The sequence below is a fragment of the Phyllobates terribilis genome, unplaced genomic scaffold (genome assembly GCF_046119375.1).
Source record: "Phyllobates terribilis strain yellow unplaced genomic scaffold, ASM4611937v1 Scaffold_2__4_contigs__length_985480577, whole genome shotgun sequence".
Classification (NCBI taxonomy): domain Eukaryota; kingdom Metazoa; phylum Chordata; class Amphibia; order Anura; family Dendrobatidae; genus Phyllobates; species Phyllobates terribilis.
In genome coordinates this window covers 648,236,358-648,250,850 of record NW_027362762.1, presented here as the reverse complement: position 1 = coordinate 648,250,850, position 14,493 = coordinate 648,236,358, and the positions used below count along the sequence as shown (strand labels likewise).

Below are 14,493 nucleotides of genomic sequence, written 5' to 3'. Positions count from 1 at the left end.
TCAGCAAATACCTCAAAGAAAAGTAGTATAATTCTTCTGATTAGTTATGTCGCTTACTCCATGTGCAGGTCACTGTAGTAGCTTAGGTTTCTGTGGTTACAACTACTCATATAGTGATAAGTTAGTTGTTTATGGTTGTAACCATGGATATCTAAGCTAATGTACTGCCTTGCACATTGGGTAAGCGACATAGCTAATCAGAAGAACGATACTACATTTCTAATTGAAGGTATTTGCTAATATTATTACCTCTACTACATAATGGGCTAGGATCTTGGAGATGGGTATACCTCTTTAATTAAATGCATGTATTTTGGGCTAAACATAATTTCTGCAGTTCAGTGTCATTAAATATTTAGCGTCATTTGGCTTTTACTGGCCCTTTGCAGCGCACTGAATGACTTACTTGAGAACATGTTAAAGAGCTATTTTGACAAAGAGATGGTAACTTTTATCTGTAATTCTCTGAGGTCCTCTCATCTGATTTATGACACATCAAAATTCAGCTCAACTTTCATGTGATCTGTGGTCAAAAATCAGTACAGAAGAGTTCAGAAAAAGATAAATAGAAGAGTTACAAACTGCCCATCAGAATGAGCTCACTGATGAATTCTTCGTTCACTCATTCTGCAGCAAGCAATATGTAGGGAAGCAAAGTGCATGTGAAAAATGTTTAATAAAACCAAAATGCAAAGATTATTTTTAGCCCAAAATATATGCATTGCAGAAAAAAAGTGTCCATAACCTTTTAAATACCTTTTTGAACTAATACCTAATATATTCTTATAAGGTACTAAAAAGACTTTAGCAGTTTAGCTACCCCAAAACTAGACTGAGGTAGAAATACTGTGTACTATTAACGGTGTTTTAGTCAGCGACTGACATGTTACGCCTTCTATTAAACCGTTATTCTCAAATAATATATTATGTAAAAAATATTATGCTCTACTTTTTTTTGCATGGATAATAATAAAAAAAATCTGCTTCACCAGAGACATAAGTTGGCCATGCAATGAACAGCAGCTCTCAATAAATCCGGATCTGACTTGTCCGGTTGACTTAATTGCACCAGGATTCCAGTTGGCCCCAATAAATCTGGAAGATACTGATTAAGCAAAAACAAAATAAAATGAATCAAAATATACACAAAAGCAGAAGTTGTGAACACTTTCATATAACTGTAGCCATTTTGTGCATGTTATGCCCATATCCCAACAGGTGACCTGGCGACCAATATGCAGCCCAAAATGTGATTTTTCACTAAACTAAGTCAAGAGACGTCAGGGGAGTGCAATTCATTTACTATATACGTATAATATTAGGACTCTCTAAAGTCACACTAATAAGAAGCTACGTAGACATTTTAAAGGGAGTCTGTCAACAGGTTTTTGCTATGTAATCTGAGAGCATCATGATGTAGTGGTTGAGAGCCTGATTCCAGCAATCTGTCACTTAATAGACTGTTACAATAAAATCACTGTTTTATCAGCAGGAGATTACCACTATAGGACTAAGTGTCTCGAGCCTCCTACTCAACCTGGTTACTTCTGATGGTGAAGATGTTGGGGCCACGTACCTTGCTGTTCTCCTGAATCAGCCCTTATCTGTCTCCTTCGCGACCCAGGGAAGTGAGGAGGAATACTGTATGTATATACACAAACTAGACAAAGAAAGGACGTACAGGGATAAATGAAAACACCAAACATACAAAATATGCACTCACAGACAACAGACGGAAAACACCGAAGGGATTAGGAAGGTAAACAAAAACAGAAGAGGAAGAGACTATGCACACAGCCAAAACACCAAGCAACAGTCACAGAACAACTCTCCTTAAACGCCTCTACCGAATATAGAATCCTCCACTCCTCACCAGGCAGTACAAGACTTAACACTGGCAATAAAAATTGCCAGAGCAGAGACTATATAGGAGAGGGTAGTGGCTGATACTGCACAGCTAAGAACTTCCAAGAAGGAAGCTACAGAGACTCAAAGATGAGCAATTTAAGTCCTGCTCGGCTGAAAGAAACCAGCACCATTTAATAAGAGGGAGAAGTGCGTCTATTTAATGCAGGAGTACGTGAACTCAGACAGTGCCGTCTTCTGGCTCTTCTCTGTCGCGGTAAACCCGTGACACAACCTGAGTAACCTCCTGTACACAGAAAGCTGCCAATCTGTGCTGTGGGGTTATACATGGCTCAGCATTCTGAGCACTGCTAGATCTGCAGCAGAAAAAACTGTGATTGTATCAAAATGAATGAATGCAGAACTGTAACTGTAACTGAAATCAGGGCCCCCACATGCTGTTCTCAGATTACATAGCAAAAACCTGGTGACATATTCCCTTTAAAGGGAGTCTGTCAGCAGGTTTTTGCTATGTAAACTGAAGACAGCATGAGATAGAGGCCGAAACACAGAATTCAGGGATGTGTCACTTGTTAAACTGCGTGCTGTTACTAACTGTGAAGGATTTATCACTAAGGGATTAACATTGCCAGACTAGTCCAGCAACGCCCCTTCCTGTGGATAAGCACATCACTGTCTATGGATTTTGTAAATGGAGAGCCTGGTGAGGGTGTGGTTAGCTTTCTCAGCTCTGCTTCATTCTGAATCTAAAAGCTTTGATTGTATCAGAACGGCTGCACCCAGTAATGTAAGTGATATATCATTGGATTCAGCTTCTCTTTTCCTACATTACACTGCTCTCAGATGAGGTAGCAAAAACCTGCTGACACATTCCCTTCAAGAGAATTTCCCATATAATGCACCTTCTCCTTTCCAAGCAAGGTAGTGTATGCACTTGAGTATACAGACTGCTGTCTAGAAACATCTGGGCACACGCAGATTAATTGCAGTTAATTCTTCTCCCTACCCAAACCTACATAAAAGGCAAGCATGCTTACTGAACAACCTTGGGCTACTAATATGCAAACCATCATATGATACAAATCTATGTACATTATTCAGTTTGTAGCTTTCTAATAATGTTATGATTAGCCTAATAATTAGTAGACACTCTATAAGGCTTACCTTCTGGCACTTGTGGCCATTGGTGTACACTAATGCTGCAACCGCATGAAGAATCTCCACGTGAGTCCAGGCGCTACATTGTTTTAAGGCAGAAATAGAAAACCCAAGGAGAAAATCCAAATTCTTCTCATCGACAATCACCTGTCACCAAAGGCAAAAATCATCAAAGGTTATCCTGGATCAAACAGTTCCTGATAAAAAGACACATAATTAGGAGTCTCATAAAATAGTCAAGGGGTAAATTATTCATGTTAGCTGGAGCAGCAGATTGCCATCTCTTTACCATCTTTTATTTATCAGGTATGTGCTGCTTTCCTAAATGAGAATTATGCTGACCCACAAAAGAAGGCGAGCAATATCTCTCCAGCTATCTAGATATATCGTTAACAGGATTTACCAGTCACTTAGGTTAAGGCCTCATTCACACCTTTATATTTTGCTGTGACGATATGAACTTGATATAAAAGAGCCTTTTCCAATCACTGTATTCTTATATATGCATTTAGTATTTCCCAATATGCAGCAAGCTTCACTCGATGCCATATGATGGCTTTACTTTCCGCGGTGGAGAGAAGCATGGATTTGTACTCTACATGGGTATGGGATCCATACTGTATTTGGGTCTGCAACATGGGGAAAAATACTGATGATAAAAAAAGGTAAAAAAACTCTGAGCTATGGGAAATACTGCCGGAAATAAAAGAGCTGAAGGCAGACATAAAACAGTTCTAGATTTGTAGATTGTTATAATGCAGCCACAATACTCTCACACTTTCCCTCTGACCTCTATAGGACCCTCTGTTGACCTAAATTCAGCTGGCTTGGTTTACTCTATAAGACTTCCACTAGGTCGGAACGCTGCAATATGTATACGGCACAATACATTCCTCCCTCTTCGGACTAGAAATGAGTGTCTTTTACTAGCTCTGAGACTACTAGGCTGCGACTGATCGTCAGTTCATAGATTCTTTACTGTAAGAGCAGTGAGATGATGGAACTCTCTGCCACGTGATGTTGTAATGATGCACTACAAAACTTCAAGGTGAGCTTGGATGTCTTTCTTGATAAATTTATTATTACTAGTTTCTATGATGGAACGTGGACCAGGGAACTAGTCGGATTGCCGTATGTGGAGTCAGGAAAGCATTTTCCCCTAATATGGGGCAGTTAGCATCTGCCCCCTTGGGTTTTTGCTTTACTCTGAACTAACACATTAGGTTATAGGTTGAACCGTCTTCCTTCAACCTTAAAAACTATGAAACTATTAATTTCTATTGGTATATACTTTGATTTTTCCACCCCTTTTCCAAGATCCATAACTTTTTTTTATTTTTCCGCTGACGTAACCATATGAGGGCTTCTGAAGTATGATTCTGCAGGGCAGTATGATTAAAAAAAAACTTGTATAGATTTTTTCTCATTAAAGGGCCTGTCAGCACAGAATGATTGTTTAAACCAAGTACAGGCGCTCGGTGCATCATGGCGGAGCCGATCATTTATATACAGCTTCCCATCGGCTTGGTTTCCCTCTGTCTTTGCCCTTATCAGCCTCTATGAAGCCAGAGCTGTCAATCAAAGAAGAGGAGGGTGAAGATAGAGGGAAAAAACTAGCAGGTGGGAAGGTGTATATAAATTATTGGCCCCGTCATGATGCACTGGGGGGGAAGGGGGACTTTGTTTGAACAATCACAGTGCAGGGTCCCTTTAAAGGAGGTGTTCAGTCCAAACCGATAAGTTTGCAGTCTCTCTGTGTGACTGCAGACTTATGACTCCCCCCAGCACATACAGTGGGTTCAGACCCGGGAAAGGAGGGCATGTATGAGTTATCCATACTCCCAGCCAGTGCCACCATTTTCTGAGACCTGTAACATTTTTTGCACCCACAATTCTGGAGTTTTCTTGTTATTGAGCTTACCGATCGGGTTAATTAATCTTCTATTTTGAGAGATCGGACTCTTATAGATGCAGCGATACCAAACAGGTTTTATTTTTTCAGTTTTTAATGGGGGATAAGAGAGGCGATTTGAACTCATATTACATATATATGGAGCTTTCAGCAGACCCCAAACTGTCATAGTAACCCATCAGTGCCGAAAAAAAAATCTAGCAAGCATGAGCAGCGATTGATAGCGGCTGTCGGAGCTCAACTCAGACCATGGCTATTAAAGACAGATGCCAGCTATATAATAAAGAAGTTTACTGCCGTGTATGGAGGGCATTCACACAAAATCATCCCCGTAATTGTGTACATGTACGCAATGTTTCGTTAAGGGGTTAAAAGGAATCTGTGATCGTGAAAATGGCATCTGATCTGCAAGTAGGATGTTCTGGAGCAGGAGGAGCTGATCAGATGTATATACACTTTTTGTGGGAAAAGCTTCAGTAAAACTTGTTTATTTCTTGATTGAAATCCCTGGTGTCTGCAGTCATGAGTCCAGTGGGCGGTCCTATCCAGTGACTGATAATCGTCCCTGTATAACTGCAGACAGATAGCTGTCAATTACTAGTGGGACTGCCCACTGGACTTGTATGCATACAAAAACCAAGGATTTCAATGAATAATTTGCCAGTAAGGGCTCATTCAGACGTCAGTATTTTCCTCATATGATAAAAACAGACCAATATTTTAGGTCAGACTATGATCAGTGTGCTCCAAGTGTCATTTTTTTTCTCATTTGTGAATAAAATAAAAAAAAAAAAGTTTCTCCACCTTTCTAACAGAGAAAATCAGATTGCACTTGGATGCCATCCGAGTATGGTCCGATTTTTTCAGACTTGCATGGCCTATTTTGATCTGCCCCATTTTTTTTTTTTTTTTTTTAAAACTGACCATTCAGTCTGCGAAAAAAATAAATAAATAAAACGGCCCCATAGACTATTATAGGCACCCGGGCTATGCAGTTGCGGAGCATATGTCCATTTTGGAGGAGCTGGTATAAAATGGACCGACTCTTGAAATATATAATAAATTGGTACAGTAGTACAATGCAGGATGTGCTGTAAATAATTTCATAAGAATTTGGGAAAGTTCTGAAATGTCCTATAAATGTCTGTTCCTGATCAATGGATGTTGGCTTTTAGTTCGGATGAATCTGTGCAGCACTTTATGTACATGCTCAGTAGTGAGGAGTGCTGTGGAGTCGGAGTAGTGGAAATTGAGTCGGAGTTTTGGTTTACCAACTCCACAGACCATGTATAGCACTGGTATGAGTAAAACTGATGTCTGAATGAGCCCTTATACTCAATCTTTTCCAACAAACCTACATATTGTGCTCAGCGTGTCACCTACACAGCGCTCTCCACAGATCGGACTGCATGTACAACGTGACAAGTTCCCTTTAAGGCAGTCTTCCCACTGAGTTTTCAGCGAGTTTGTGACGCTGCATATTTTCGCTGTGCCAAAAATGCAGCGTCTTTTTCAGCAATGTACATTATTAGTAAACCTTTTTTTTTTTTCACTCAGCATAACCTGACCCGTGTTTAAAATCTGCAATATGTAAATTTTTCTGAAACAACGGATGCTGGAAGCCTGTGCTAGCAACACCGCAGAAGAAATGCTATCACTGTGTCAAGAGTGGGAGAAGAGGGTTGCATTGACAATCCAACACAATGGGCAGCACTTTGAACACATTTTATAAGTGGTCATAAACTTGTAAAAACTCATGAAAGAATAAAGTTACGTTAAAACCAAGCACACCATTGTTTTTCTTATGAAATTCTCAATAAGTTTGATGTGTCACATGACCCTCTTCCTATTGAAAAAAATAAAGTTGGATCCAAAATGGCTGACTTCAAAATGGCCACCATGGTCACCAGCCATCTGGAAAAGTTTTCCCCCTCCCATATACTAATGTGCCACAAAGAGGAAGTTGATATCACCAACCATTCCCATTTTATTTAGGTGTATCCATAGAAATGGCCCACCCTGTAGATAAAATAAGATTCCTACCTGAAGTCTGTTGAGCAGATAATGTATAAGCTGGCACACTTTACTGACAAGGTGTTCTTGACTGAGTTGAACCAGGCGACAAGCTTGAACTAGTAAGGCACAGACCTCCTAGAGGAATGAGAACACATAACCATCACAAATCTCATACACATCACTACATTGCGATATTGGGTTATATTTGCAGGAACTGTAAAATAGAACCTAGATCTGAAGCTTACAGAAAGATGTGCAGCTTTTTCCCCCAATTATTGCCAGTTAGTCTAAATAACCACTGCAATGTTCCAAAATTCATTTAACGATGTACTTTTCTAGTGGTCTAGGGGAGCTGCCAATGTGACTACTTTTTCCATATCAGCCTAAGGGCTCCTTCACACGTCTGTGTTTCCAGTAGGTGTGGTTGCTCCACAAGCTGACATGTCGGGTTTTTTTGCAGATACACGGTCCGCAAAAGTGTCTTATGCTGGACACACACGGATGATTTCCGTGTGTCATCCATATGACACGTACCGGCGCCAGGGAATCTGTGTACAGTTAGCTCTGTTCCCAAGCGCCGGGTGCTGAACAGTGCCCTCATCATGGTTCCCTGCCGGAGCTGCGATCAGCACCATCAGGGACAATGATGAGGGTAGTAGTAGCAGTCTTCTCCCGCAGTGTCCCTGTGTAAAAATAAGAAAATAAAATCCTTATACTCACCTGTCCTAGGTGTCCCTCGCTGTAATTCTCTGACACCATGGAACCGGGAAGAATGAGAAGCTCCAGCAAAGGGCTCCGGAGCTGCACTGAGCTCAGGAGCGGTGTCCTGTCACTCACTGATTGTAGCTCCGGTGCTCGCTCGCTGGAGCGGCTCATTCGCCCCGGCGTCCGAGGTCAGAGGATTACAGCAGGGGACACGTAGGACAGGTGAGTATAAAGGATTTTATTATTTTATTCTTATTTTTACACAGGGACACTGCGGGAGAAGACTACTACTACCTTCATCATTGTCCCTGCTGGAGTTGATCACAGCGTCAGCAGGGAACAATGATGAGGGCAGCGTTCAGCACCCGGCGCTTGGGAACAGCGTTAACTGTAGTGCTGATTCCCAGGCACCGGTCCGTGTGATCCTGATGCATCACACAGGCGCCACACACGGGACACATATCTCCGGTACCGTTTTTTCCGGTACCAAAAATATACGGACGTGTGAAACTGGCCTAATTGTGTAGTGATTCATATCCTTTTCATGTAGACTTGAAAAATCCAAGACACCTATAAGCCTACAAACTTGCAGCTGGTTCCTATAAAAAAAAGGCAAGCCATACTCTTACATAGATAGTCCAGCCAATAGATATCTGTCAGATCCCCTATATGTATGTAGGTCACCATTAGGAAATTGCCCACTGCCTGTTGAAGCACAAGAACAGAAATGTTGAAAACCAACATGCCTGATACTTCTCCCCCCATACCTTCCATTACAGACATCAGGACACCTTCATATACATTACTCAGGTGATCCCTGAATACTAGAAAAAAATAGCTTCCAGAATGCTTTGTTTACTATGGTCAATTGTCATTTGGCTACCCTTGTACTATTGCAGAATTGACATTCTGGAGCCTGAAAGAGCAAGATAACTGACATTTTGATCATTAAAGGGGTTCATCGAAAAATATAATAAAATAAATAAATACACATTTAAATTTTACACACTTTTCTAAATGCCTTTATTTACCAAAAAGGTATTCTTTATATAGTGTACTCTGTGAGGAGTTCAAAGATGGCAACTGCCATGTATCATTGTGCAGCCCGTCCTAAGTTTCAGAAGATATGCAGTAGGATGGGCTGTGTGAAAAATGAGACAGACACACTAAAACGGTCAGGTTGATTAAGATGGATGCTCATTCTCCGTCAGCTAAAGAAAGGTGTTTATCTTCTCCATTAGCCCCCTCCACTCAGTGTCCTGTCAGGGTGACTGAACAGAGGAAAGTGCGTTCACGATGCCTGACCGGATTGTCTCAATCAGATGTGCTTCATGCAGCCCATCCTACCGTGTGTCCTCTGAAAACTAGGACGGGCTGCACAATCATATAAGGCAGTTGCCATCTTTGGAATCCTGACAGAATGCACTACATAAAGAATACCTTTTAGCTAAATAAAAGGTATTTAGAAAATTATTAAAATAAATACACATTTAAATATTAATATATTTTATTAAATTTCTCAGAGAACCCCTTTAATTCACAACGACACTGACAAACTGTGTTTTGACAATAGGAAGCAGAGTTACAGGATAGAGTCTAACCCACGTCCACTCTCTCCTCCAAAATACAATTCAAAACAGCAAGTTTCAATATCTTAGGCCTCAATCAGACGTCCATGAATCCCATACGTGTTCTATCCCTGGTTTTCATGGAGAGAACCTGTACCCATTAAAGTCTACGGTGCTATTCACATCGTTTTTGATCAGAGCCATGGATCAAAATGACCCACCCATACAAGTCTATAGGTCTGTGATGATCACGGACAGAACACAATGTCATCAATGTGTAGTTTGTTCACATGTTGTGACCAACATTGCAATGAACAGAATGTTTGTAATTTATTTATTTCTACATGAAAATCTTTGATGAAACAAGGATGGGAAAAACAGACACTGACCAAATACTGAGGAAAATCTGATCCAAACACTAATGAAATTCAGACTGTTTGGATACGTGAAAAATCACGGATGTGTGAATGAGGTCTTGCCTTTAAGTCACAGTATTAAAACCACTTGTCAAATATTGTGGAAATCCCCCTTGCAAAACACAGCTCTACTGTTATAGCACGGCACCTAATTCATGACCTGTCGAGATGTACGGTGCTGACACAGTTCTTGATCAAAAGCTCAATGAAGAAGAGCCAAATTCAATAAAAGTCCCATGCCCATTAATGAATCTGGTGCATCTCTAGGTTGTCAATGCGCCACAATCTGACATCCACACCTGATCTGCAGTCATTTCTACTATAATTTATGCCACTTTCTGGTGTAAATCATAGGGACTGTCGGGCAGAGACCCTACTGCTATTCCATAATTAATATAAAAGAAAAGTGTTGGGGCTACAGTTTTAATTATAATAATCACAAAATATCTTCTCAGCTACACATTGTTCTCATGGGCTACCGTATAAAATTGGACAAGAACTTCCGGATTTTTTATTGTATTGCACTCGGACCAATGTTATTCAATGGGGAAGTGCTGATCACTGTTTTTTTCACAAGTAGAAAGGGATATAAGGAGAAATCTGCTGCGCTGCTGGTCAAGAAGATATCCAATGGAGATGATGGTGTTGAACAAAGCAGTTTTGTTAATCTACGAATTTTACAGTTGAAAAAACTCCATCAGGAGAAAAAAAAATCAACCATTGTGGTGTTATTCTGAGCCTCAGGCGTTTTAATTACAGCAAGATCTTACCTTTCCATATACATGCAGACTTTAGTCTCGAAGAGAGGATTCACACTAGATAGGTTCCTGGCAATGAGAAACGCCTTACCGCTGCTACCGGGCACACATAAAATGGCCAATTTATGTGCTAAGATTTCTCAGTTATTTCGATTTTCTACAGCAGTAATGCTATTTTGATTTCATATATTTCATGTTTGCATACTTAGCGTTACAGAGCTCTACTTTATTTGTTATTTATATATGGAGATGGCTACTCTGAGTAAACACCTGTACACACCTGTTTTCTGTTTTGAAAGTGATGGTCAGTCTTTTGATATTAAAATCCATATGTTGGCACCCAAAGCTTCCTACCAGAACATTACCCTAACCATGCCACACCCCAGCTTGCCTATCTTTCATAGTGTATCCTTGTGTCAGCTCTTCTCCAGGTAAGCAATGCCCACACACCAGGCCATCCACACAATGGAAAAAATACTAATCATACCAAGTCACCCAATTCAATTGTTCCATGGTCCAGTTCTAATGTTCGTGTGCTTTTAGTAGTGGACAAAGGTCAACATGGGCACTACGACTAGTCACAGTTATGGTGGACTGTGTTCTGACTCTTCTATATTAATACAAGCAATAAAGAGATTTCACCCTTTCAATTAAATTTCTTACCTGACTGCAGTTTTGCATGAAGTTTGCCAAGTGCTGTACTCAGCATCCCCAAGTCCACTGGTGAGTCTCCATTACGGTTCCCGGTGTCTGGCACTGAGGTCACCTTCATAGAGCGGCATCCAATCAGTGAGCTCAGCCTCTCTCAAGCGTCCCCATGTGGATGGAATGCCCTCTTCAAAGGGGATGAGCTCAATAATTGCCTGCTGCACTGTCAATGTCATGTGCCAAGTACCGGGAACAGAGACGGAGACTCACCGGTGGACCAGGGAAAGGACAGTACAGACCCTTTGGTGCTTTCATAGCAAACTCCAGCCTGTGAAAAAAATGTAATTGAAAGAGAACAACCCCTTTAACTTCTCAGTACTTGGTTGTACTGTAATTCTTCTGTGGGATCAGACAATCAACCTTTGCTGACCACACGCATCAATCATCTGATCTGTTACTAGGTTACAACCGGAGAATCAGAAAACACCTAAAAATAAAACTTTAATGAATAATATATTAAATGGGCAAGTACATCAACAGGTAAGTTACAATCAATGATGTGTTCATACTGCATGGCGCCCCCCCCCCCCCCCCCTGCGGACAGACGGCCGAACCCGGTCCCCCCGCGGACAGACGGCCGAACCCGGTCCCCCCGCGGACAGACGGCCGAACCCGGTCCCCCCGCGGACAGACGGCCGAACCCGGCCCCCCCGCGGACAGACGGCCGAACCCGGCCCCCCCGCGGACAGACGGCCGAACCCGGCCCCCCCGCGGACAGACGGCCGAACCCGGTCCCCCCGCGGACAGACGGCCGAACCCGGTCCCCCCGCGGACAGACGGCCGAACCCGGTCCCCCCGCGGACAGACGGCCGAACCCGGTCCCCCCGCGGACAGACGGCCGAACCCGGTCCCCCCGCGGACAGACGGCCGAACCCGGTCCCCCCGCGGACAGACGGCCGAACCCGGTCCCCCCGCGGACAGACGGCCGAACCCGGTCCCCCCGCGGACAGACGGCCGAACCCGGTCCCCCCGCGGACAGACGGCCGAACCCGGTCCCTCCGCGGACAGACGGCCGAACCCGGTCCCTCCGCGGACAGACGGCCGAACCCGGTCCCTCCGCGGACAGACGGCCGAACCCGGTCCCCCCGGGGACAGACGGCCGAACCCGGTCCCCCCGCGGACAGACGGCCGAACCCGGTCCCCCCGCGGACAGACGGCCGAACCCGGTCCCCCCGCGGACAGACGGCCGAACCCGGTCCCCCCGCGGACAGCCGGCCGAACCCGGTACCCCCGCGGACAGACGGCCGAACCCGGTACCCCCGCGGACACACGACCGAACCCGGTCCCCCCGCGGACAGACGGCCGAACCCGGTCCCCCCGCGGACAGACGGCCGAACCCGGTCCCCCCGCGGACAGACGGCCGAACCCGGTCCCCCCGCGGACACACGACCGAACCCGGTCCCCCCGCGGACACACGACCGAACCCGGTCCCCCCGCGGACACACGACCGAACCCGGTCCCCCCGCGGACACACGACCGAACCCAGTACCCCCGCGGACACACGACCGACCCGGACCCCCCGCGGAGCAACTGCTTAACTTAGTAGTTGTACCAAAACCCCGGCGAGTATGATCATGGCCCCTTCGTTATGGTAGCACTACTGGTTGTTTCTCTAGGTTACAGCTGACAATCTCTGCTTAGTACTAACCACTACATGACCGGCCTATAAGCCCCGTGTATGGCCCACTGGCCTATTTTTCCTGCTTTCAATGCGTCACCCTAGAGCACTGTACAATAATCCTGTGACAGCCGCCATTTCCAGAGATAATGAAGGCTCAGCATGGATGGCAGGCTGGGGTGGCAGGTGGAGCGGCCTCACCTCCTCTCTGATGCCCGGGCCCCCCTGCGTGTACTCCTGGGAGATCAGCAGGTCCAGCAGCAGGTTCACCTCCGTGCGGAAGCTCTCCGAGTCACACGGCTGCAGGCTGTACAGCTTCTTCAGATGCCGCCGGAAATCCAGCACAGGGTCCGGCTGAGCGTAGACATCCGGGGCTCCCATAGGTGCCGGGGATAACTGGTCGGGGGCCTGTCTCCCATGCGGCGCCCCTACTGCCTGCCCAACGCTTCCATAGGACGCCATGTCTCCCACAGACGACCTTTTGCTATGACAACCAACAGTCACTTCCGAGATCGCCGGGCGAAGTCAGATGACGTCATCATTCTGCGCTGTTACCGGATAGGAATGGGTTAAAGGTTTTATCTAAGTTTGCAAGTGACAAAGACTATAGGTATATAGATATATGTGTATTGTGTGTACACTCACTGTATATATATGTGTATTGTGTGTACACTCACTGTATATAGATATATGTGTATTGTGTGTACACTCACTGTATATAGATATATGTGTATTGTGTGTACACTCACTGTATATAGATATATGTGGATTGTCTGTACACTCACTGTATATAGATATATGTGTATTGTCTGTACACTCACTGTATATAGATATATGTGTATTGTGTGTACACTCACTGTATATAGATATATGTGTATTGTGTCTACACTCACTGTATATAGATATATGTGTATTGTGTGTACACTCACTGTATATAGATATATGTGTATTGTGTGTACACTTACTGTATATAGATATATGTGTATTGTGTGTACACTCACTGTATATAGATATATGTGTATTGTCTGTACACTCACTGTATATAGATATATGTGTATTGTGTGTACACTCACTGTATATAGATATATGTGTATTGTGTGTACACTCACTGTATATAGATATATGTGTATTGTGTGTACACTCACTGTATATAGATATATGTGGATTGTCTGTACACTCACTGTATATAGATATATGTGGATTGTCTGTACACTCACTGTATATAGATATATGTGTATTGTGTGTACACTCACTGTATATAGATATATGTGGATTGTCTGTACACTCACTGTATATAGATATATGTGTATTGTGTGTACACTCACTGTATATAGATATATGTGTATTGTGTCTACACTCACTGTATATAGATATATGTGTATTGTGTGTACACTCACTGTATATAGATATATGTGTATTGTGTCTACACTCACTGTATATAGATATATGTGTATTGTGTGTACACTCACTGTATATAGATATATGTGTATTGTGTGTACACTTACTGTATATAGATATATGTGTATTGTGTGTACACTCACTGTATATAGATATATGTGTATTGTCTGTACACTCACTGTATATAGATGTGTATTGTGTGTACACTCACTGTATATAGATGTGTATTGTGTGTACACTCACTGTATATAGATGTGTATTGTGTCTACACTCACTGTATATAGATATATGTGTATTGTGTGTACACTCACTGTATATAGATATATGTGTATTGTGTGTACACTCACTGTATATAGATATATGTGTATTG

At 43.3% G+C, this 14,493-nt stretch overlaps 1 protein-coding gene across 1 annotated transcript in view; it reads right to left on the bottom strand.

Moving 5' to 3' along the window:
- HEATR6 (HEAT repeat containing 6) overlaps nucleotides 1-13,259 on the bottom strand; it is a 49,731-nt gene extending 36,472 nt beyond the window's left edge. Inside the window, exons 1-4 of the mRNA XM_073666685.1 lie at nucleotides 12,927-13,259; nucleotides 6,980-7,087; nucleotides 3,031-3,171; nucleotides 990-1,105 (exon numbers count right to left, since the gene is read on the bottom strand). Coding sequence (XP_073522786.1) covers nucleotides 990-1,105; nucleotides 3,031-3,171; nucleotides 6,980-7,087; nucleotides 12,927-13,187 — 626 coding nt within the window. The 5' untranslated portion in view covers nucleotides 13,188-13,259. The remainder of the gene's footprint in view (nucleotides 1-989; nucleotides 1,106-3,030; nucleotides 3,172-6,979; nucleotides 7,088-12,926) is intronic.
- Nucleotides 13,260-14,493: the final 1,234 nt, after the last annotated feature.